Source organism: Bombus pyrosoma, linkage group LG2 (genome assembly GCF_014825855.1).
Source record: "Bombus pyrosoma isolate SC7728 linkage group LG2, ASM1482585v1, whole genome shotgun sequence".
In the NCBI taxonomy this organism is placed as follows: domain Eukaryota; kingdom Metazoa; phylum Arthropoda; class Insecta; order Hymenoptera; family Apidae; genus Bombus; species Bombus pyrosoma.
Window position 1 is genome coordinate 13,661,130 of NC_057771.1, and position 26,734 is coordinate 13,687,863.

Sequence of the window (26,734 nt, forward strand, 5' to 3'; positions counted from 1 at the left end):
TTTTCTTCGATGGACGATTATAAGTTCATCAATTCAAAGTTAGATAATGGCTCCTGCGTTACCGCTTTCGATTTAAGTTGAATATAATTCTTATTTATGTCGTAGCAAATCGTAGAGGGCGTAAGAAACACTCTGATTTTTTGAGGTCGGTATTTCAGGACATTAGACACAAAATCCCATACACTGTCGGTATCTTGTATTTAATCACTACTAACAGCTTTTGGGATCTCGTGTCACATGTTCTGAAATACCGGCTGGTGAAAAGAACAGATGTTTTATCGTTAATTAGATACTGTTAACAAATTAGATACGATATAAACGACGAAATTATGGAAGGAGAAATATGTAGTTTTAATATATTTTCAATGAATTAGCACCTTATAAAATATTACTAATTATTAGGTCCAAGTATATTAAATTTCATTTTATTTATTAGTACCTCTATATGACTAAAAAAATTGGATACTATGCAAATAAAATATGTAGGACCAGATAGAAAAGAACGCTTCATTGGAAGATAAGGATATGTCCAAATCCTTTTTGTAGCTATTGTAGCTTTCTTCTATTTATCGTGTAGTATTCATTTAATCGGGTATCAGATGCCATAGGAAGTTTTTGGGTATAGAGTGCAATACAGTAATGGTTCATTTTAATTAAATGATTTTATTGGTCAAAATATCTTCTATTATATTTAACAACCTTGCTTTACAATAAGTTCAATAAAAGAATTAGGCAACTGTCCAAATCATATGGAATAAAAAAGTAGTTACATATTAAGTCTATTCTGTAATTCATCTGTGATAATAAAATCTTATGCAAGTAGAACATGATAAGGACGTAAAATCGATTTATCAAAATCGGAACTAATAAATTTATTTAGATCATCCAAAGGTAGTAACGAATTTCTTTTAAAAATGTCGAAGAAGTATCCGTATAATGCGTTTAAAATTATGCAACGAATTTATTATCAAATGAATAAATGCAACGAACGCTATACAAAAGTAATATGTAGTTGTCATATACAGAGCGTCAAGTTAAGCGTGACTGAAATTCCTACACGTAAACGTTTACATGATGTGCACCATTTGTTGGAACCGACTATATTTTTGTACAATATTTATTTGTTATTCTATTAATTGTAACGGTTGTTATAAATCAATGCAACGACATGTCTCTGTACTAGAAGCTACGAAGCTATTTTGGAAAACGATACATCACTTCTTGCATTCTCCATCAGGCATTCATTTCCACTCATAACATTATACATTGAAGTCTGAATTGAAAGCACATATAGGAAATTTGTAATATTATAGATTTTTAAAAGATGCCAGTGCGGTATATGTGCTTCCAACCCGCGTGTTTTCGTCGATTAACTACGGCGATTCTTAATGACATTATTTCTTTGCTATTACACATTAGGTACCTACATGTCCTTCGTTCGCGATAGAAGGATGGCTTATCAGTGCCAGTTTCTGTACACGATCGATAGTTAAAATAAACTTGCGTACATGGCACTAAACAACATTATAGAACACGGATCTAGTAATCTTAAGCATACAAAAATAAATTATAATAATAATCATGTATCTTTGAACTTATACATGTACAATGAATACTATATTATGTGTACGTATATATATAATATATATAGATATATAAATATATTTTAAAGTACAGTATCCCTTATAATTATTCTTGATTTAGAATACAACGAAAATGCTCTTTTTTTTAATAATACGTACCAGAACATCTAGGAGAATTACCTAATGCATGTCAAATAATCGGAAACTACCTTTTTATACACAAGGAATGCCCACAATTAAATTTGGATAAATTTTTGTAAAAAAAAAAAAGAGAAAAGAAAAAAGCGGCATACTGATATAAAACAAGTATCCGTGTTCGTTGTACTTGCATAGAAATGACGATATAATTCTTTTCTTTGTACCATCGTGAAATTTTACTCCAGCAACAAGCAGGGATAGAAATCGTAGATAACGTGCTATCGCAAATATCATTTTCCTACAGGGAACACATCGATCGTCTAGCGCTTGCTTAAAACATTAATTAATACATTATTTTAAAAAATATATTACACCAGCAATTTACAGTTCTCCTAGACATTCTTGTTTCACTAAACCCACCATTGCATTTGCTGGTGTACGCTTTGGCTGCAGCAAATTACCTGTACATACAACATTTTTTATGTAATTAATTTTTAATTGAAATCTATAAATATCCTTTAACGTAGAAAAATCAGATTGGAAGTATTTGTAGGAAAGATTATTACACAGTGAGACAAAATATGTATTTTCTTTAGTAAAGGAATAATAAATATTTCTATAGATTTTTAAAGAAAACGTTTCCAAAATTGTCAGTTTTGAAATTCGTAGATCCATTATTTTATGTTCCTGAGAGATACATATATTTTTGTAAAACAATATTTCTGTCTGTGAATTGCATACGTACCTATTATAGTTTAAGGAGTTCAGTAAATTACAGACTTAGAGCATAGGACGAAACGACTAGGAATAAGGTTGTAATGTCTAACGCGAATCGATATGCGCTTGATGACGATCCTTTAACTGAAAAAGCATTAAATATTCATAAGAATCATGCTCATTTACAAAGAGATGCTATTAGTCAATGTATATATTGCGATATTTACCATTCTCAGCTTGCTCATTCGCGTATACTGTAAAGCAATGGAAAAGAAACTTTAGTAAACCAGCAACTTCATTATACAACAAACGATTACAAAAGTCATCTTTCCACCTTCTTACCTCCTACAAACATGTGTGGTTTTGATGGCGGGGACCATCCGAAATCGTTTCTGGCCATAAGGATCGCTTCATACGATCCAGGTTCAAGCCCTTCGAATTTATATTCGACAGTAAATTGATTTCCTTTACCATTCGTTACTGTAGGATTCAGAATTGTCCAATTATCGTCTCCTTTGCAACGATATTGTAGCTATATTATGCAATTAATACATATATATTATCATATGAAAAGAGATATTAATAGATATGAAGATAGTAGAGAATGGTAATAATATGTATTTAATTACCTTGTATTCGGTAATTGGCGAATAACTCTCCAATTGCCATTTTAAAATCAATCCCGAATCGGTCTTTGTCATCTCACCACCAAAAATCATCGCTTGAGAGGGAAGACCTGTAAAGCGAATTAATGGGGATTTCATTGTAGTATATTATTTTCGAGTATAAAATATCCAAATTCTCGAAATTTTGACTTTACAAATTTTCGAATTTTCAGATCTTTAAATTTCCAAACTTTGTGACTCTTAAATCCTCGAACTATCAAATTTTCGAATATTCAAATTTTAGAATCTTTTCCATTTTCAAACTTTTGTACGTTAAAAATTTCCAAACTTCGAAACATTTCAGTCACTCTCTAACGTGTTTACTAATTTTTCCGTCTAATTGAAAAAAAAGAAGAAACTCATACCGGTAAGGGAAATAGTTTTCTCTGCTCGTCCTAATTTATTTTGCGCGATGCACGTATAATTTCCCAAGTGTTCCTTTTCGGTATGCAGAATTTCGAGGATATGCCGTGTTTTGTTCCCCTTGATCTCTATGCTTCCTTTTTTCGGCATCACTTCCTTTTCATCTTTCATCCACGTCACTTTAGCATGCGGATGAGCGTGCACGTTACACATCAACTGTGATTCAACACCGAGACCGGTATGCACCCATTTCCCCTTTGTCTCTATTTCGGGAGCGTCTACGAAAACAAATTGTACACGTTCTTTTATGTTTGATTTATTCCATTGAGGCAACATTTAAATATAGAATAGTAGGTCACTGTAACAACGAGAACGTGTACTACAAATTCTTACAGTTAACAACGACGTTAATGGCTTCTACAGGTGGATTCTCCATTCCGTTCTCGATCAAACACTGATAACGGCCACCATCGTGTTTGTTAATATTTATAATAGTTATACGGTTGCCAGTGACGATCACGTTATTATGGACTCTTTCGTTCTGTAATAAAAAATAAAGAAAACGATGAGAAATGTATGAATCATATTTACTATACTTTTGTCGAATAAATGTCTTAAACACGTTCTATGAATAAGAATCGCGATTTCTTGCAATCATTGCTTTTCCTTAATTAAACATTCCAATGAAACTTTTTCATTTATCTTTAACCCATTAAAGACTAAGCAATGAAATGATACGTAAAAGTTGTGTAAACGCAATATTATTGGAAATGCGGATAAAGTAATTTACATGCTGTTTTCTGGAAGTGGAACAAACGTATTGAAACAGTGAATACTTCATAAAAATCCACTATACAAATCAGGGAAACTAAAAAGTAAGAAGATGATCGCGTTAATTTTTCCAATCTTCATGAGAGTCTACATTCTAGGTAGAAGCATTAATCTAAATATATATCATTTTTCTAAAAGGATAATCTAAGGTACATCATTTTATTTTTTGATCTCAAACATTATTCAAGTTCCTCAACATCCTTCATCAAGCCATTTCTCAGTCAGTCTTTTAACAATTTATTTTTTGAAAAGTATCGAGCAATATTTAATTTGTATCCTAAATAAAGGGAAAATTCAATTATTCTGGAAAATATTTTAAAAATATTCCTTTAGAAGATACAATTCTTTAGTCTTTTTTATAATCAGAATATTAAGACATGCTGTCTTCAGAGAAAGGTTGCAAATGAAATAAATAAATTTTTGCCAGAGTTTATGTTCCTTCGCGTATAGAATACGAGTAAAAATATTATCTTACCTCGTGATACCACTTTATCTCGCTTATCGGTTCTATCCTTGTCTCACAACCAAGGGTAATGTTTTGACCGACGTTGACTTCTACCCTTTTCGCAGGGATGACCTGTATCAGGGGTGGTTTATGCTGCTGCGTTGGCGGCGATGGTGATGGAACAGGTGCTTGATCAGAAACTATCACTCTATGCTTAATCGTAATGGGCGGCTTGTTCAAAATACTGCACTCGTAATCGTTGGAAGAATCATTGAGCGTTGCATTGTAGATCACTAATGTATTATTCCATAGTCGAACTATCCTCTCCTTGTCTGCGTTCATTGGATTCGAGTCGTAGTAGAGAAATTCGTCGTCTTTCTTCCATGTGACAGCGAATTTTTCTAAGATATTTCAATTTGGTCAAATCTCTGTACACATTTAGATTTAACTCCTTGCACTGGAGAAGCATTTTAACATCTTTGTCTATCAATTCGATAATTAAAAATTGAAATCACGAGATAAAATGTTGAATTATTTGTTTTCTTATAAAATAAATATTTTATATTTTAAACTGTGATATTTCCTGTTCAGATAATTATTCGAAAGAACCGGAAAAAATCATCCTCTGAATCTTACTATGGTATCATTAAAATTGATAAAATGAAGCATTTCGTGAATTTCTTATTGACAAGATCAAGATAGCTGATTAAGATTACTTGATTGTTTACCATTTTTATATTTAATTTCTAATTTCTAAATGCAGTGGCAAACAAATTTATATTATATATATGTAATAATGGATTACGAAGAATATCTTTGATGAAAAAAGAAGGTACTTTTTAATAAAATATTCACGCTTAGCAATTTTGCGAACTGACACACAATACATTAAAAAGATCGTATCAGAACGGTTGTATTCCGGATGCAAGGGGTTAAGAAAAACATTAAAAATGTAGAAATTATACATCTTGATTTCGTACCAACCTGCATTTTTCAATAGACAATGTAGGTATATGGTGCCTCCATTTCTCACGCGTATACTCTGTGGCTTAGATATGATTTGTGGTGGTTCCTCAAGAGCTCCAGTATCATCTTCGTCATCGATGGTATCATCGTCGTTGTAATCAGACGGTGGATCGTCTTCGATGTAATCAGCACTTTCGGAACTTTTAGCTGGTTTGCACCAAGCTGTAATCAAAAGGAATACGTTACTGTAACACGAATTTTCTTTCTGAATTTTGTTTTAAAATTTCTTTGAATTCACGTCTTTTCCTTCGGTTCCCGTGAGTCTTGTACGCTTTATTAACATGGCAAAGAAAATGCTAAGAAGGTGAAGAAAATTTTTATCCTCTATTCAAACACGAATGCAAAAATCGTTATCTCGCGTTCACGATCACTAGTAGAGTAGAACCTTTAATGTAAATATTATTTACGATTTACCGAGTGAAATCTATTTGTATACTTAAAACTTTCGGCTTAGTACTTTCTTGTTAGTACATAGTTCGTACATAGTTAGTACATATATTTGGACTCGTTATAATAATGACGTCAATAAAGATAACAATATCGACATTAAAAATTAATTGCCTCGATCATGCGAATTTTTCAAAATTATCCATTGTTCGGAAGGTTAATCGTTCGAATTCTAGCAAATGACGGTATAGTAAAAGTAATTAATGAAGAATGAAACGTTTGAAATACCGACAGTATACGCACTGATATTCGTAGTAATATTAAAAATTAATTACATATGTGTAATTGCTTCAAAATTTAATCCTCGCTCGAACGATTAATCATCCGAAATCTGGGCACCGACCTCGCGTACCACACAAAGAAGAACGAATCTATTGTTATAGACCGATCGCTAACAGCTGTTACCTAGTTCTTTCTCAAAGGAAACACCTAAGATTTATATCCAGGAGAGGCCTCGAACAACGATCGAAAAGAAGGACACACCAGTTGGAATTAGATTTCTAGTGCACGACATGCGCTTAATTTCAGGGCAGCGTATGTAAGCACACTATTTTCTAATAATACACAGCCCTGTACTCGTCTGTCTTTTCCAACAATGCTCTTTTCTGCTTGTTTGCGTGTGATTTGCGTGTGGCGGCGGCTATCGGTAGGCCACGGTTTAACAGGGTAAAAAATTTCAGGGTGAACAGTAGAACGAATGAAATAAGAGTTCCACACCCTCGTTGGCTGCGTGTCTATGCTCACTTTGCCCTATTTTCAGCCACGTTCGTTTTATGTTCATCGTTTACGTATCCACATTACGATCGCCTTCGACGTCAACTAAAACCACCACACCTCTGTCCATGGACAGACGAAGATAATAGCGAAAATTTGAGATGAAATAAAAGTAAAATATGCTACTAAATATGCTACTTTCTTTGAAATCGAATAATTTTAATAAATGTTGAATAATTTTAGACTAGATTCTTTGGACGAGAAACAGCACATCATTGTCGATGAAAAGATGAATTATGATATAACCGAGATGGGTTACTGAATAAAATAATAATTTTGATGAATTTTGAGTAATTGATCTATGTCCTTTGGAGCTTTTGATTTCGTTATCGGACACTTGAGAAGCAGGTAAAAGCGTCGACGGCTGACCCACTTCCGGTCCCCACTTAAGGTCCACTACGCTCGCGTGAGCTTCGCATTGTCGATACGCTCGAGATCTCGCGGTATCCTTTACTTCAGCCTTCGTGAATTTATGCTTGATTCGAGAATAGCTAGTTAGTCTAGATCTGAAAAGCTTTCAGATTTAGGACACCGTGAACGCCTCTTTGATAAGCTTTGATTACATTGCGGGTTTCAAAAGAAGCTTTAAAGTCTTTGTATTCTGATGAAACTTGATTACTTTTGGACGATTAAAGACATTAAGATGTGATATTAATAAAAGATATTCGAGATTGAAATTGGAATTTGCAATTCTTGCGAATGTTACGTGTAATCTGCTGCAAGAACGTTGAAAGAGGTGCAAAACGTTTATACGAGTATTATTACATGAAAGGATTGAATTATTTGGAATAATAACTGCGATTATATCAAGAACGACCTATAAATCTAGGTTAATGGTTGACCACTACGGTAGCCAGTTCTGTTTCCACTTAGCCTGTAACCCTTTGCTACCGACTCAGCGTCGACATCCCTTGGCAACGGCCTAGAAAAGTCGCCACGGTGTCCCATTGCTTAATTTATTCTCACCATGGGGTGCTTAATGTACTCTTCCCTTTTTGTCGACCTTCGATGACCAATCGAAGCGAATACATATGTTTCGCTTAACATACATTCTTGAAAATCGAAATTCAGGTTTTATCAATAGTGACACGTTCAATTTTTATCATTGTTTTATATCATAAAGTTCGATAAATTCTTTTATCAATTAATTTTATAAATAGTCTACGGTTCTTATATATTTATGAGAATATTGAAAATGCAACAATGTACTGGCTGTACATAATACGTAAAAATAAAATAAAGTATTCGTTAAATTTCTACGTATCTTCGTAGTTTCCTGAAATTAAGTATTTTGTCACTCGTATCTGTCGAGAATTTGGCAAGAACAAAGAGAAATTTGTTCTATCCCGACATGTTGCGATTAAATGTCAGTACAAGAAATCCGATAAAGCGACGACTTTAAATCTTTTCTCACAAAATTTACGACTGTCCTTGGCGATTATATTGAATTCTAAATCTTCTCCCTCGAATTTCAGCAGAATGACAGGGACAAAGGTAAGGACATCTCGGCGACGATCTGGACATCCGGCGTCCAAGGTGAAAGAGACTGCAATACGCAATGCATCATAAACCAGGCATTCGAGCAAACGCAATGTAAGACGCAAGCACAGCTCGATGCATTGGTTCATCGCGGAGATCTTGCGAAATCGAAAAGAAATCCAAAGAAATTCAATTCCCCCTTGTTTCTTCCTCTTCGTCGCCCGCCTTCCTTTGTTCTCTGTTTTCTATTGGAATTCGAACGGTGACTCGATACAAACACGAAAGAATAACGGACGTGCTTGAAAACCGCAAAATCGTTTTGCATTAGGCGCACGCGTAACAAACGATGATGTCATCCCAGCGACATGTCCAAAAAAAGGACCTGCCTCATGCTCGCGATTCATCCTAACAGTACACGTCATCCTGTTTATGCGTTTGCCCTTACGTGATCACGTTTTCTTACGTGTCTGCGTCGTGTTCTGCGGCCGGCCGCCACCCCCACAAATCAAAAGGATAGAAACTGTAAATCGACCGGGTGAGATCGGCTAGAACTGCATCGAGTGGTCGATGCGGCGTGCGAAATGTCAGGGTGTTGCTGCAGGCTGCAATTACGTCCACGGCCCTACCGACACATACTGGAAGGAAATTTATTCAACTTGTAAACGTAACATCCCGCCTTTTATGCCGCATTTTATAATTGTTCTTAGCGTGAAGGAGCGTACAGACGATCAATATTATTGTCAGTACTCAAGATTCTCAGTATTATCGTACGTAAGAGAACCTTTAGATGACCAATATATATCGTCAGTAGAATATGGAGAACCCTAAATACATCGAATATTATCGATCGTGTGAACACTCTCTTAAAGAACGATGATGTTTCGAGCGTATAAAATGATCGGTCACTTTTCCATTACCATTGAATCTGGAAACACGTCTCTTACTCCATTCTGATTTTAAAACCGATGAGATATAGTTTCAAGAGAAGGTAATATTTTCAATACTTAGAATGATCAATGTGGATCTGAAGAAGAAGTAACAAATAGTTGAGAACTTTATAAAATTAGATTATCGAATACTATTTTGCAGAATTATTGAAAGTGACGACTGTATGAGTAATACTGACTAATATTATGGAAGTAGTCAGGATCAAAATCCTAACTCTCGTAAATGACGCATAGATGTCAGATTAATGACGATATTACGTTCGAGATATATTTCCTGTTGAATGTAGCTTGCATCAATTACGAATGGTAATAACTGGGATTTTATATCTCATTCGTTTCGTATCTCTCACCGCATATGGACAGAAATGCTAAATGTCCGTGAGTTTGCGAATATATAAATGTACGATTAAACCGCATACAAATTTCTTACAACATAGACATCCAGTTGGATTTTCCGCGATTATTCATCGAATCTTAATTTATGCCAACAAAGCGTGGTTTCGTAGAAACGAAATGTTACCCAGAGAATAAAGACCGACCACGCATTGACATTTCGAATATTTCTCGGTGATCATACTACCAATTTAGATCGACGTCATGTTCCTCCTATACACAGACCTACAGCTTTTTTTTCGTGGAAGCAAAAGTATTCTCGATTACACTGTTCCCATCTGCACAAACGTAACGGAGCCGTTTTTGCAATTACACTTTGTATCCTTCTTTCCCTACCCATATCCCTTCAAGTAACTCACATACGCGACACACACAGTGGATAATAGCAACAGAAGAGACCAGTAGCCAATTCCGATGAAAACGTTTTGAGAGAAGAAAACGATGATGGACGAGAAACCGTAATGCAATTACAACTGTTCTCCGCTTTGTACATCGGCAGTTACAAGGTGCAAGGAATGCCAGTTGCATCGATAAATCTCAATCGGCCATTTCTCATCGATACTACTCCTCACTTACAAAAGAAAGGTTATCGGATCTATGATACATTCGTTTAAACGAGCTGCCCTTTAATCGTATCTTTCCTCTCTATTGTAGAACTAAACGTGGAGTTGAAATGTTAAGCCTTTGTGGTTTTCTTTCAGGTTTTAATTATGAAACGTATCTTTCGTATTGTATATTAATTTTACAGAAATATGTCGATATATTATCGGTTACGAAAGAAGAATTTTAAACAACTTTTCCAAGCAACTTATTGGCTATAAATTAGTTGGAATTAAATGCCAAATTCTGCTTAGATCGCAAATTGCCAAAGAATGTAAAAAGCTATTTTTTTAGTAAGAACGATATAAATTCTACATGAAATGCGATAAAAAATGTTATGAGCGGTAAAATAATCTTTTTTAGCTTCTGGAATTATCAAAAGATAGAATGTATGATTGAGTTTCGTAGAAACTAGATCTATTAAGGATAAATAAATACTTAATTCGTATAAACTTGAATATTAACAATTGCGAAAATGAAAAATTCTTAACCGAACGCGAAATCTCGTTAAGAAATACGAAGACACGGTATAACCATCTCCAGTTCTTCCCTCATCGATCGTATTCCTCCCCCATGAAACTTCCGTCTGTTTGCCTCGGCGAGCCTTCCTTTCCTCGCGGAAGTGTCGTCGCCTCATAGGGTAGGAAAGCCACCATAGCTTTCCCTAGTTATCGATGGTTGGCGTCTTCGTAAGGCAAACACGATCGCCCTCTTCAATTATCATAATGCATCATGATGTCTGAATCATCCAGTCGTGTTTTCCTTGAAAACTTTCTACCTACCTGACTCGCAGCAACATTCAACTTACATACTATATATTTTATGTTAAAACTGACCGCGAATGTAACGACGATTGAACGAGGAAATCTCAAGCATGACCGTTAATTTTCTGATTTATTGCGCAACTACTGTCTTATATCATGGTTAACGAAGAACCAAGAGGAAGTCCGGGTTTGCAGAAATTCTCAAGAGATTACCATAGAGAACCCCGCGTTGGAAAACGACCGAAAATATCGACGAGATATTAACATTCAGAATTTATCGTGCGAAGGCTGAAGTTGACAGTGTTCGATGGATCACGAATGTTGAATGGGCTGACGTCACCTCTCGCATTCCCTCACGCCTTAATGGTTATTATTGCTAAGAGGCACGCACTCTTATTCCAAGAGGGAACCTCTCGTTTCACGTATGCCGCGTTGAACACGTGTGCGCCTGTAAACATCGGCCCTCACATTCGTGGGTGCGCGTAAAATACCACGAAAGGAGGTAGGGGGTCGTTGCGTGTCCACGTATGTATACACCAACAATGTACGTGTGTCATGGAATGTGCAACACGACGTGCATTGTACACTGGTGTTGGAACATGGATAATAAAACTGGGAGTGCCATTTGGCCGAATTGACCCATGTTAGCACACAACGCTGGCGTATACCACGAACCTCCGAAAAAATCTTTGGTCTTCTAAAGAATCAACGATATCGTTCGTTTCGTAAATATCGAGGACGATGTTTTCGAGGTGAAGAGTTTCATCCTACTCCTTCGTCTTCTTCTTCTTCTTCTTCTCCTTCTCCGTGCATCGCCGTATATGGTGAATGCGAATCTCTTCTCCTACGAGTTAACTATGGAGGATCTGAACGAAACATTACGGCGTAACGATTCGAAAGCGGTTCGACAAGTTTGCAGTCGCCATCGATTAACGTGGGCACGCGGCGAGAACAACGCTTTCCGAAGTTTCTTCGAAGGGGATGGATTCATGATTAATCATCCGTATCATGTTAGCTTTGATAAAACGTTAGATTGAGTCATAAGTTATTTGTTTCTCTCTCTTTTTTAATCTTTCAAATGCTATTTGCAATTTGCTTTTGTAAAGTATTATACTTGAAAAAAGTGATATAGCGTGTTGATAACAATGGCATTGAGGTATTTTCAAGTGATACGTAACTTTAACAGGTTAGGCAAGGTTATTTCGATCCTTTTTGCGTGCTCTCCTTGATGTAAGCTTTCCAAGAATATATAGGTATCTATTAACGTTTTTCGAATGAAAGTCTTTTAGTTCTTGATGTAAAAGAGACTTTGATGAAAACGTGTTGTATTCAATGCACAACAATCTATCTATATTTGAATTAATAAAAGACAATACTTAAAAACATCTTCTAGGATTTGCTTAAAACATGACATTACTCGTGCCTAGTAAAATGTTCATGTAAATTCAGATTTTTATAAACGTAACAAAAGAAACGAAATTCAAATATAGATTCATTTTGTTCCAAACATTATTATAACCACGGTACTTTATTTTAGGTACTTTGTAAATTCTTGCATATTATATTCATTCTCTATACTTTTTTGCGCATTTAATTGCATATCTACTTATGACTCAATCCAATTCGTCAGATCTGATAAAATACAACTTATTACCTCCGTACAACAATTTTCCCAGTAGCGTGTTAGCGATAATTTCATAACCGGAAATAAAGACACCTTGGTAATTAATACAATTCCGTCTAACAATAGCTTGGAAAGTTCTAAAGGGCGACGTTCTAATTCGTCCGAACTAATGGTCTAATTCTCACAGCGTCGTATTTCAACTAATGCAACGTTGCTCCTTCTCTTTTCTCCGGACTAATGAATTGCGTCACAGTTTTTCGAATGAAACAGAGAAGAAGACTCGCTACTGACTTGCTCCTCAACGATGTCATCTTTTCCACTCTAGGGGAACCAACTATGTATTGCGCAACCTGGCCGACGAAAAAGAGCCATCGCTGCGTGGAGAAACGGAGAACGCGATTCGAAATAATCCGTAGATTGCAGCTGGTTCTCACCACGCGAAAATAACCGTGTGCGGCTGCAAGGAATATAACGTCCCGCGTGCGGCGAAATGGCAAAAGGGAGGACGAGACATCGTGTGGATGGCGAGCTGCCAAACGGGAAGATAACATAGGATCGCAGATGCTCCCTCTTTCCCCTGGCTCGGGATCTAAGAACCGAGCTAAACTGCTGTGACCAGAGAGAAAGAGAGAGAGAGAGAGGAGAGCGTGAACGGAGCGGAGCAAAATGAAACCACGAAGAAGATACCGTGACTACGCCCGGATTTTTTACCAAGTCCCAAAGCCGCCTGATTTAGACGCAGCTCCGTTGACGGAGGAACGAAAGCGTCTCTCGCTCTCTCCAGAAACCTCCGCAGCGTTGCTTAGCCTCCTCTGCTCCGATTTCGCCTCACGCCTCTATACGATACAGGAAGGGAAGGAGTTTTGGGGGATAGCATAGCATAGGAAATAATTTATACCGAGCGTCTAAAGATAATTTCAACGGGGATGGATATCTAATAGAGAGAGAGAGAGAGAGGCAGTCTAGCGTAAGTTGGGTTGTATAGAGATTCGATGGATATTTTCTTATGTTCATTTATACGCTTATGTTATTATTGCAATGGATATGTTAACTAACAAATACGTCGGAACAATCAAATATGTAAATTCTTGCGACACATCGTTTTTCAGATGTTCCATTCGTTAGAACGATAGATGAGATTTTTGATGTTTTAAAAATATCGAAAGCACTTCTTGTATAATATTTAGTAGATGCAACAAATGTTTCTTTAATTTCCGCTTCTTTAGTTGTGTTCGTACAGATATAAATTTGTTTAAACATCCACGATCTAGTCACGGTGAAGTATCTTAGAAATAGAAAATAATTAGAAGATATAGCCTACAGTAGATATTTCCCTTTTAAATAATTTAAAGAGAGCTTTTCTACAAAAGTAGCTAGGGGAATGTTTTTAGAAACCACGCGCACCGTCATAGCCAGGCAAACATTCATTGAAACGAATGGTGATCATTCCGAGTATTAACCTTGTAGTTTTCTTCGTTATTACACAAGCTAATAAATTCTAATTAGTTGCACATCGTAACTCTTTCCATATTTTACGATATAATGTATCTGTAAAGGATTTACGAAAAATTTATTTCATCAGCATTCATATATTTGTATGTTTATATGTCGTTATAAGTCAGTAGCTCTCACGTAATCTTACGTTTATACTTCGCTATAAGTCAAGAATCATTCGCGTAATTTTACATTTACTATTTTCGCAATGTAATATACATTTATTGTTTTTCAATATAATATAATGTCTCTGAGTGTTGAGCAAATATAAAATTTCAGTTTCATCCATCTTTACATTCAATCTATATGTTTTATTTTGGAGTAAGAAAGTCACATATCGTAGAAATTATGAGAGAAAGATGTGACACGGAACAAAAAAAGGAGATTTTGCGCGAAGTTCTGTTAAACGGCAATATCAAACGTAAAAAGTTTCTTAATAGCTTAAAACGGTCACGGTTCTCAAGACCTTCAGTATGGCGGCAAGCAGGATGTGGTAATTACTATTTGTTGACCGCGTACTCATCTTGCGTTAGTAGGCGAATGTCAACAATTTATCGTTCATTGTGTACCTTTGCTCATACAGCGTAATGAGCGAGCTTGGAGCGAAATTTACATTTAGAGACATATAGCTGAAAAATATTCGCAAGATCGAGTGCTAGCATTTTAACGTATGCAGATGGAATGGAATTAAAATATAACGCATTTACTTGATATTTCTCAATATATCTTGCGTGAAATTGTATAGAAAGCTACTATAATTGAAGGGCACAAATTCATTTTCTTGTAAAAACGAGAAAATAATACACAAGATTTGCACAAATTTTTACGAGCTTGAAATCATAGAGATTTTTCTGTTGAAGCTTTTAATTGTATTTAGTATTATTTAATAGCTATTGATTTTATTAATTTTATTTTAATAGTTGTATCAAATTAAAGATTTTATCTTTTTGTACCATATATATCCTCCAAGCTCCTCTACTTTAACATTAAACATAGAAGATAACCAATCATAGTAAGATAAAAATTGTATACAAACTGTCTGAATTGATAGTTGCATTGATAGTTAAATCATGAAGTTAAAAGGATAGAATGAAAAGAAAAAATAAACAAAGAATTAGTTCTTCGCTAAAGAAGGATATAAATTCTATGCAGAGTGCGATAGTGAACGTTGTAAGCGACAAAATAATTTGTTTTAATCTTTAGAACGATCCCAGGCTAGCGCTAAAATCGCACGATGCACGTAACGAAATTAACAAACACTTCGTTCTTCGTTCACGCTAAACGTCCTCACCTCTGACACCACCAACATCACCAAGCACGTCAACTCTTCGATGATTCTTCGTATCGTACCAATGGAATTAAATAAACATCGTGGAACACGGCTCGAGAAGCATCCCCCTTCACCCTTTTACTTGGAAAAGTCATGGGTGCGAGATTTGGTAACGTGATACGTATAAACACGAGAGGGAAACCAATCAAGGGTTTTCAACGCTGATATTCGCCCTCGCGGAACGACGAACTTGAACCACAGAATCGATCGTGTAATCCGGTCACGTAGACATTTAACCCTACGCACGTTTCCCCGTTGCAGGATCTAATACTTTCCCTTGTTTGGAAACGATATTTCTGGGAATCGTCTTCGTCTCGAGAGAAACCCACGCGTGCATCTTAAAAAAAAGACTAAGAAAAAGAGAATATCTCTTGTAGCGAAGCATCGAAGCATCGGCTGAACCTATAAAAATCGCCGTTCGTTTGATTTATACCGACAATTACACGAGGACGAAGCCACAGGGGCCATTGTGCGTTCCCCATTCTCGATCTTCGTGTCGTGGATCATCCGACGACGCATTGTACCAGACGTCTCTCGGGCACCAGAGGATCCTTCCTCTGTGGACACGGTTAAACAGTCGTTAAACGATGAGTCACGATTCTAAGCTAGAAGGTGATCGCGTTATGCAAAGTTTGTAGGAACAATCGAATGTGTCTGATGGACAGAGAAAGTTTTAGAGTATCGTAATCGTAAATACGATTAATCGATCGTCAGGTATGACCGTTCTTTCATACATATTTCTGTAAATGTATGTTGCGAAGATGAAGTATCAGATAAGTGTTCTGGATAGATGGGTGGTGTGTACACCGCTGACACGACTAACGTTCCGTGTAATGGCATTATATCTCGTTCATTACCATTGATAAAGCCTTAAGTAGTATGAATGTTGGGTTACCGTGAAGCGTATCTTTACTTACTTTCTACCTACCACGTAGGTGAGATAGAATTATATCTACTCTGCAAACCAATTTTCAATAGCTTGCATTAGGCGAATTTGTGTAATCTTGTTTGCTAACAATGTTGCAAATCTTACTGTCAGAATTTTTCTCTCTACTTAGTGCTACATTTAAGAGAGTAGTCAAAACGAGATTAGTCGGTAATTTTGTATAGAAATTTTATACATTTACGACGGTGTATTTTTATCGGTACCAGTTTTCTACTTTAGTCATACACTAGTGAATATTTTCAATATTACAATATCCTTGTGATTTTAACGAAAAACGTAGTGCAGTTTTTTATAAAATTTATCATTGCTATCTATCAAGATTACTTGATCCGGACATTTCCAAGCTTTTTGGTGATACTTTTCAATATAAAATCATTTTTAATGTTCGTTAAGTTTTTGTATCGTTGTTGTATGCAATTTTAGAGAATATTTGATAATTTAATAGAATTATCTTCCAATAATCCTTTTGGAAATATGAAAACCGTATTTGAATTAATAGGATTTAAAGCATATATTTGTGATATGTAAATATGGAGATATTAATGCCACCATTATGGTACAGCGATCTGACAATTTCGTTATAGACAAACACGGGCGGACAGATTCCTTTACTCTAGAAATTAGTGGCGGTAACCGATAATAGTTGTCAGTGTGTTTTCCCCTACGCAATATTGACAAGTCGTCGGTAGACTCATTTGCGCTACCTCACTGAATCTTGACCACGTGCCACACGCTGTATTATGGCCATCGTGAAATCATCGTTTCTCTGCTTAGCTATTCCCATTTAAGTATAACGAACGCGTAATTACTCTCAATTAGGGCAGCAGGCGTACCGCAGTCTACCGTTTCTTCGCACATCTTTTTTATCCATCCTTCATTCATGATTTACGTTGCTTCTTCACAGAGTTAATCGCAGCTCGTTCCGTTGCTAATTAAAGATATAACGTTATCAGAAATGTTTTTCGTCCAAAGCACTTCGTTTTAATTCACAGAGTAATCTCGAGATAAGCGATTTAAGCTAAGAAATAGGTTACTCAGTGGTGCGCCAGTGTCGTTCAAAGAGCTATTAATTGTCGATAAGTTATCGATAATTTTTTGATACTTATTAATACGTCGATAATATTATCAGTGTACCGATGCAACGAATAAAACAGAAGAATACAACTCTCTAAAGATTTTGAAGAAAACAACTGAATGAATTTATCAGTCAGGTTTGAAGTTATTTGTATACTACAAAAATACACAAATATACAAACAAACGTACACGAAATACACAAAATTACACAAACATTATGAAGAAGAGAGAGAAGTACACGATGCGTACCGCGATAGTAAGCTTACAGTCCTCCTATTCAAATCTAATCTTACATTTGTAAGAATTGTGTAAAAATTAACAGTTTATGCGTATATTTTTTCCAAATTACATTCTCTTTACGAAAATGTTTTTCATCCTTAGATTTTTAAGGACATCTGAACAAAAGTGTTAAGAGTAAATTCATCTTGTCGATATCGAATGAATAAAATTGTAACTGTATCGATATCTATTAATGATGTTATCAGTGATAATACCTTTAATAAATCCAAAGACGAATATTGGAGTGTGTATCGGATTTCCAAGAAAGAAGGAAATGCCATGACCCAATGGTACCTAGTATGGCAGAGCAACATGCGCTTGTAATACCGTGTGACGCGGACTTTTCACTTATCGTGACAGAAACGAGATGTAAATCGTGAAAAAAAGCGGCGACCACGACTCAATAAACCTACAGTTAGTCACGGTTGACCTACTTACGAGTGTCTTCGGTAAATCATGAGCAAGACAACACACGCCACGGAGAACACGGTGGATTTCCGTGAATCCTCAATGAAGCCGACGAGCCGTGACTGGTGTAGATAAGCAGCTGCGGTTCCTTGACACTGCGGAATCGACGTATGTTGCTCCATGCCACTTAGGCGTATCGATGATCGTGGACTATATTAATTGATCGGTTGCCTGTTCTCTACGTGACTTTTCCCGTTTATTTACGATCTCGTCGGAAGTTCATATTTTGATGCGTCTTGGGTGCAACTAAATTGACATCATTAAATAATGAAAAAATGATATACTTGAAGAAAGGCAAAATAATTAAGTAAAATGAGGACACTATATTTCTGAATGTGATTATCTTATCTAGGTTCTCTTGAGCTTCTCCTTTTCATTGATTCTAATTCTTGACTTTTTAATGAATCTGTAAAAATTCAAAATTGTTTGACGTACGATACAATACACAGTTTTATTAAGATGGATTCTCTTTATAGTCATTTGAGATCATTATTTCCACTTAATTCAATACTACGTACAGTATAAACACATTATTTCATTCTTTGGGAATTACGTATAAAATGATTGATTGTTCATTATATTTCCATGATGCATCCGACGTTTCAACGGAAATGATTAATCGATTAAGAAACTAGAGAAAAATATGATTAAATACGTTACATTTGACAGTAATGATTCCTAAAAACACGAATAAAGTCAAGAAAATTATATACCGTCAAAACAGTCACCAATGATATTCTAGATCGAATAAAATGCCAAAGATCAGGATGCCGACATTAAACAAATCGTCTGTTTCCAACATAAAGAAGAACGGCGAAGGCGAGCTTTTACCGTTTCCATAAATCTCGATGGATTCTTATCGAAAGCCGCGTGACAGATTCTTTTTTTAATTCAGGTAGCTGGCCTGTTACACGAACACTTCTCCACAAAGACTCAATCGACCAGTTTGTCGAGTTTCGTATATGGAGAGGCAAGCCTTATTGGAGAGAAGTCCGGGCTCCCTCAGAGGAAGGATAAAGAGATGTCCTGATACCGATCGTGCCCGTGAACGCAAAGAGTTTCATTGACCTTTTCCCAATCCATGCAAACCAACACACAGGACAATGAATTGAACTTGCTCCTACGAGGAACGCGATCGTCTGTTATCGAACGACTGTGAATAACTTGCGAATCTTATTGATCCATTTAACTCTTTACGGCGCCAAACCGTTCGACTTGTTCTGGGTACGGGCCACATTAATTGACTAGTCAGTCGGGTTACATAAATGGTATGAACGCGCGCACAAGTTTCTCTATAGATCGTACAAGCGAGCAGTCCACGAAGAAATGCCAGCGTCTCTATCGATTTATGATCGCGCGTCGACATTGACCTTTATGCCATCGTCGTCGCTAAGAATCTTCTCGTGGGTCTCTAGGGTAGTTGAATCGAGATCGTTTTCTTGATCCGTTCATTGCTATTTCCCGTGCATCGTCTGTACACCTTAAAGTATTTCGTTCTCATCTTTGATTAATATTCTTTTGCTTTAGATATGATAATATTCATATGTTAACTATAGTATCGCATATTAAATAATTATAGTTTGAAATACCTCGAGGGCATTGATTAATCAAAGAAACTTTGAATTAATAAATCCTAGATTAATAAGTTTAATTGAACGATAAGGCGGCTTGAATTCAAGTAACTTGACTAATTTGAACAAGGTTTTACACAGACGTAAGGCAAATAATCAACGAAAACATATAGGATAATACTTTTGAAATGTCATTGCTGTATTATTCATGCCATACGATGAGCAAAGTTATGATAAAAACACAGTGGTGGTGCGTAAGATCGAGCTGTGTCATTTTTTATCTATTCGAGTTTTATATATTTACGTTTTTCGATATGTCTTACTCATACTGTAATATTTTCAGCGCTCGAATAGCTTCCAAACGACGGTTCTATGTATATTAGTTTCGTTAACAACACAAAGTAGTCATAAGATTGGAAAATTGCCATCGACGATTAGGTGAAGCGCAGTTTTGCATCAGAAGATAGCAATTGTCTGGGATATATATCTTCATGTTAGTTTTCGCGATAAAAAGTATAGGTATGCTTATACCCGACTAGGTCTATAGAGACTGATAGCACGTTTCAAACAATTATACTTCATAAACAGTATAACTGCAATGATAAATACCGTCGCGGCGTATCTTTTCAAGGACAGATAACTGATAAAGTAGTAAGTACGGTACGAACCAACAAAAATAATAGTCTGCAATTTTTAGTAAATTTTAGTGAGTCAGCCTGACGCAAACACGTTCTCGTTGACTTTTTTTAGTCACTTTCAATGTTAGATCCTATTAACAGCACAAAGTTGAAACACTGTTTTAAGCCCAGCTTTTACCTTCGCTTTCTTTTGTATCATATTCTTTATTCTCAAATAGTATTTTAATAGGATTTTAATGCAAGATTCAGAGCGTATCTAAAACAGTACACGTGGCGCGTAACGTGTCAACCACTTTCCATTCTCCGTTCGTTGCGCGAAAGGAAAGAAGGCGCCAGGTTCAATGCGGAGGCTGGTTTGTTTTCTTCTTTCTTTAAATCTTAATCTCGGCGGGGCTTGTTCAGTTTTTCATCCACCCTTGAAACGAAAAGGTCCGCAGCATCTTTTGTTCCCTCGAGATACTCAGCTCGCCGCTATAAATCACCTCCGATGTACTCCAGTGCATATATTATCCGGCAACAGCCGAATGCGCTTCCGCTTATGCAACCAGTTGCGCTTACGCGCCGGATCCATTGTGCCGTCTTTTACATTTACATCTTGAGAATTCGTCCTGCACTCTTTGGCTCATTCACAACGACAAAAACGACCAGCATTCATGGATCGAACTTTCCTAATATGCTCGCGACTTACGTAATGCTGTCCTTGAATTATGGAACGAATATGACGAGTACGGCGTTAGTTCGTTCACCGTTAATCGAGACTTATTCTATTTGTCATTCGAGTTACGTATACGAACTTTTTAATGAGAATCTTATAAAGGTGTACAGGATATTATACAATGATCACAAAAAGTATCTGCATATATTCTTGTTTATCAATGAAGCATTCTTTTATCAAGATCAAATTGTAAACATATGAAAGTACTACTAAATGATACGAAATTTAACCTGCTTGGACTGAATTGATTTAGTGTGTAAATGTCGTAATAAATACATACAATGACGCGCAAATATCTTTTGCAATCACTGTAAGTACTTAATAATAAATAATTTTTGAACGAGTTTCGTGTTTTAGGACACTTGATCAAAATTCTTATGGATAACAGACTTTTCAGAGATACTGATCTTACGTAATTTAATGAAATTGACTACTGAGATTATTTCAATTGATATGCAAGAAAATAATCTATGAGATTCAAAGATAATCTACTCATGTAATATTGTATAAATGTACGGTGAAAAAATCACGTTGAGGCAGGAAAAGGAAATATGTCTTGAATTGTAAACGATAATAATTAATAGATAAAACAATCGATGGGAAAAAGGCATTTATATTGTACCTACTGTAATTAACATAGATCCAGAATGAGAATAATTAAATAATTCCGTCGAATTTTTACAGAAAGTTGACAAATACGAGGAAAAGTGATATCGAGTTTAACAATTTGCTTACCCCTGTACGTCTCAAAGTATTCTATAAATATTTACCAGATAATCAGGTTCGATAAACTTATCGAGACGTATAATGGACTCGAGGAAGAGAGACACGATCTGTAAATGAAAGAACTACTCTATCCTATTGTATCGTGTACACGAGATAAATCTTGCACGAGTCGCTCGCGCTTCCATTTAAATAATTCGTTCAACGAGCTCCTTTAATTCATCCGCTTGAAAGCTCTGATGGTCTTTTATATACCAGCAGCCTGATAGTAGTTAGGTCTCTTAAGTTTCTCTTTGAGCTGAAGCCTCCCGAGAGCGAGAAGCATTCTGTAAATAATTTTTGAACGCGTCGAGGATTCAGGACCGTTTTTGCTCGCAAGACCGTTCGAAATTTCACTATGTGAAACGTTGATATTCGGTTGGCCTCTTCTCGAAAACTTGGTTGACCGATGAATAAGGTTTGCCATTAAAAGCGGGCAAATATTTGCCAGCCGTCCTTAAGTGCTCTTCATCGTCGTATCTCGTAACATCCTGGCCCGTTCAGGTAGAGGAGCGGGTAAATAAGAAATGATTTCAGAATTCTAAGGAGCTAGTCACCAAGTTAAACAGACATTCTCGATGGTTCTTGCCACTTCTGGTTATTCATCATTGAATCGGAGTTGGCTGTACAATTCGCAGTTAAATCAAGAAACTTTGGTGTATAAGGCGAACTGTCCACTGAAATTTGAAACGCGACATTTGTCTTCCCATAGCTTTATGATTTTGAATCCTTTCAGAATAGGATGCAGTCGAGTGATGCTGTGACATTGTAGTGATTTTGCAGCAGTGACTTCACACGATTTCGTAGTTTCCTATTTTTTAAACCTGGTGCGGACGAACATTGTTGCGATTTGGTAGTTTTATATTTCCAATATATGACGCGTACGACGTAACAACATTGCCGTTATCACGCAACTTTCAGAGTGTGCAATTTTGCCGGTTTATATTTATAATGCACGCGAACATACGATCTCGTTATTGGAGAAGTTTTCTGTTAACGAACGATGCAAACCCGATGCAATTTTTTGAATATTGACATTGTACGGATCGGCAACTTTACATTCCCGATAGCAGGCATTTCACTTTCTGTGTACATCGTCGTATTAGGAACACGATCGCTGAGTCGCGCAACGTCAGCGCTGCAAAATCACAACATCGAACCGCCCCTCTGCAACAAGCTCAAAATTGCTGAATCGCAATGTCACCATTGCACAATCGCAACAATGTTGTACCTCTCGTCTGCTCGAACCTTATTTAGAATCTCGAATATTGTCATTCGTCGAGAACGATTATTTCGAAAAGATCGATGGATCGTAATAAAGACAACCTTTGTCAAGTATTACAAATAATGACCTGTAACTTGATTCACGTTATCGAATGAATATTAATCGGTTTTATAAAACCCTTATCGCAAGGTCTGCAACTTTATGATTAAATTAGATATAGTTGGTCTATCTTATAATTATCCATTTATAAGAACCGTATAATACGATGAATATTTTGTCTGAAAAAATTGAAATACACGATTGGAAGCCGATGCTTTTGGCGTTAGAATATTCTTTCGCTCTCTTGGTTAGTTAAAATTGCTAGAGTATTGTTTTGCCTTCCGGAAGAAACGCGAGCCCTTCGACTTTTCCCGTTGAAATGAACATTTTCTTCTTCCTGTGACGGGGCACCGCGTCAGCTTCGTGATCACCGTTTATAATGGTGACGTAATTATTTCGATCCCACGCACGACATCTCGTAAAGCTGCGCGAAACGTGCATGCCATGCCGGCATACACACGACGACAGACACATATATAGCTGGTAAGCATTGGTACGGTATCCATAAACCACAGGGAGAAAGTTATGCGCTCTTGGAATAGAGGGTCGCGTCATACTGATATCCGATACCGCAAAAACGACATCCGCAGTACATACATACTACGTCCTGTTACTCCGATTTAGGTTGGGATTAATTGGTCCTGTGTTAGCCATTGATAAACCGTCTACGCCTCTCCGGCAATAAAGCGCACGAACGTAAAAACCGTAAAGACTTGATATATAGAACAGGAGTTACGTCTTGCACTGCCGACAGTTAGAAAATGATACGCTTCCGTCTTGATGATACGTAATCTCGAAATATTTATCGAGTGGTTCATCGAGCTACACCGATATCGCTACAAAATATTATTTTTCCTTCGCCAGTATGATCAAATAATGAAAGAGTCGATAATCCTTTGCTTCGCGGCTTTCTTCGTCGTTATTTTCAGCGAAGACACAAACAGATATCGCAATTTTACATTTCTTTTAACAATTTGTTTTATTCTTTAGTGACAAATTCAAAGCAATGTTAGAATTCTTTAATAGAAATATTATAATTAATAGAAATTGAAATAGCGATTGTAATCCTATACCACGATTTTTGACTCGATATTAGAAGGCGAGAGGTTAAGTTCCCCAGTGTGAAAGAATTTCAAGGAGAATGTCACCCGGACAATGTTTGTCAGTGACATTGCACGACAGCGTAGCTTGCGGATGGTTTATGAAGCGCGACAACGGGTTATCGATATACAAATCATGATATGGAACAACGTGGCCTGTCAAACGCGTTATAAATATTCATCTGGCGGTTATTCTATGATTCACGTTCCCTCGTGTCTCGTTACTCTTTGGTTCCTGCGACGATTACTCTTCGGTAGCGCGTCTATCGTTTAATTGACACAGAGGCGCTAAGAATTTATGACAAAACTACTTAACCAAATGCATGAGTCACCAATTAAACCTGTCATCGCTCGAGGAAGTCGTTCTGCGTGAGCTTTTCGAGTGGCTCACCGACAACTTTCATGACGCGTTCCCTCTTTCGCGCTTGTATACACCGTGACTTATCTCTCGACACGTGCTGAAACTTTCCCCGTTCTACCAGCATGCGGAGGAAAATGGAGGAGCAAAAGAGCGTGGCACAAATTGACGCGTCTTCCACTGTCGGCGTGTCCTTCCTTCCGTTTAACACACGGCATAAAATGGCGCACCGTACGAAACACGTTTACTGGAGAGTAAAAGGACTCGCATAATAACGCCGGCTATATCTGGTATACGGGGGCTTGCATGTTATTTTCGATGGTAAGTGCGCCCGGCCCGTTGTTCCGCAGGCCATCGACCCGAAAACCGAGCAACTAACGAACGAGCCTCGTTTATTCTCTTAATAACGCCGAACTTTGCGCCGATTGTTAAACAAGTTTGTTCGCTGTCTCAGCGTTTTCATTAACGAGCCTAGTTGTCGGCAAATTCGCACGAACTTGTTGAGTAAATACGAATGGGGGAAGTTAAACAGTATCGTGGCTCGATCGATTTAATTATTGGCTGTGTAAATTAAATCGGTGCGTTTGCAACTAAAATTTTGGTTTTGTTCGTGAAACGTGTAATGTAACAGTAACTTTGTACTTTAAGCGATGAATTTGGAACAAAAACGATGGAACGAAAAGGGGTGAGTTTGTTTTAGAACAACGTGTGATCTCGCCGTGATGATTACGAAGCGCGTAACTTTTAATCCTAGTTGCGAAATTCCGTTACACACATGTATTCTGCGAACTTGGTTCCACCTTGTTTTTAATCTTTTTAATTGACTTGATTCTAATTTAAATTTTACAACAATTTTTGAAGCCCAGTATTCCGTACAAAAGTAAACCGGACTTAAAAGGAAAATAACGAGAACTTTGTTTTGACAATGTCCGCGAAAAAGTTAAAATTTTACTGAAAAATTAGAAAAAAAGAAACATGGAGCACGCGATATCGTATTTACCTTCCCTTTCTCGATAAAATGCAGCGTTTTAAACGAGTAAACCAGACTTACAGAACAGATGCGCCGCGTGTGTATTTTGATAATACTAAATTTACATGTCTCGTAAACAAGTGGCTAAACTAAGCAAGTCATATAGATGTAGATGAAATTCCTGTAAACTTTCTATAACGCGGGAATTTAGCATAGCCATTACTAAATTACGGATCATTAGAGACCGAAAAGGAATGAAAACAGAATAGAGATTTATTTCATCCTGTACATATTAATATCTTGTAGTGAAAGGAGAAGAATAGGTTGTAGGAATAGAAAGGAGGGAGCGCGAGAACAAAGAAAGAGGAAGTGAAAGGAAACGAGGAAGAACGAGGAAGAAAATGAATACGAGTATAGAAAACTGAAACAATGCAAATGGAATGTAAAATATTTAGAACAACTTGTAATGAAGTATTTATTCCTTGGCTGAAATAAATTACAATATTTATCTATCTGTCTACCTCATACATTTTCTATATTTCTACATATTATTTGCATCCTGTACGTTAGAATTCTTCCATAAATGTATAAATATCCTTGAACGATTAAGACAAATTAAATTTTAAATGAACGAACGAAAAAAAAATTAAGTGACAATCAGTGAGTCACTGCGGTACGTTCGCGTTTAAAGACAACGTTAACAGCGGCATTAAAAGCCGATATAACAGACTGATCCCGATTAATTTGACGAAACCTAACTCGTCCTCGGACAACAAAGGGTACAATAGAAGCGCACGGTAGCCTTAATTGATCCACATAGAAGCACACATGGGGAAACCGTTAAACACGACCGCGCACACCAGTATGAAACCGATGCCGACGCAACAATCGGATATGGGACGATTCGA

At 36.6% G+C, this 26,734-nt stretch overlaps 1 protein-coding gene across 3 annotated transcripts in view; it reads right to left on the bottom strand.

Annotated features, from left to right (window-relative positions):
* Positions 1–643: 643 nt before the first annotated feature.
* LOC122572792 (neurotrimin-like) overlaps positions 644–26,734 on the bottom strand; it is a 64,728-nt gene continuing 38,637 nt past the window's right edge. Inside the window, exons 1-11 of one of the 3 annotated variants that reach the window (XM_043738242.1) lie at positions 17,376–17,463; positions 16,058–16,177; positions 5,727–5,930; positions 4,773–5,143; positions 3,860–4,007; positions 3,469–3,744; positions 3,068–3,174; positions 2,781–2,970; positions 2,666–2,692; positions 2,467–2,582; positions 644–2,182 (exon numbers count right to left, since the gene is read on the bottom strand). In XM_043738242.1, coding sequence (XP_043594177.1) covers positions 2,494–2,582; positions 2,666–2,692; positions 2,781–2,970; positions 3,068–3,174; positions 3,469–3,744; positions 3,860–4,007; positions 4,773–5,143; positions 5,727–5,930; positions 16,058–16,177; positions 17,376–17,448 — 1,605 coding nt within the window. In that variant the 5' untranslated portion in view covers positions 17,449–17,463 and the 3' untranslated portion in view covers positions 644–2,182; positions 2,467–2,493. Of the gene's footprint in view, positions 2,183–2,466; positions 2,583–2,665; positions 2,693–2,780; positions 2,971–3,067; positions 3,175–3,468; positions 3,745–3,859; positions 4,008–4,772; positions 5,144–5,726; positions 5,931–16,057; positions 16,178–17,375; positions 17,464–26,734 lie in introns of those variants that run through there. The other 2 variants (XM_043738250.1, XM_043738259.1) reach the window with 2 other exon arrangements.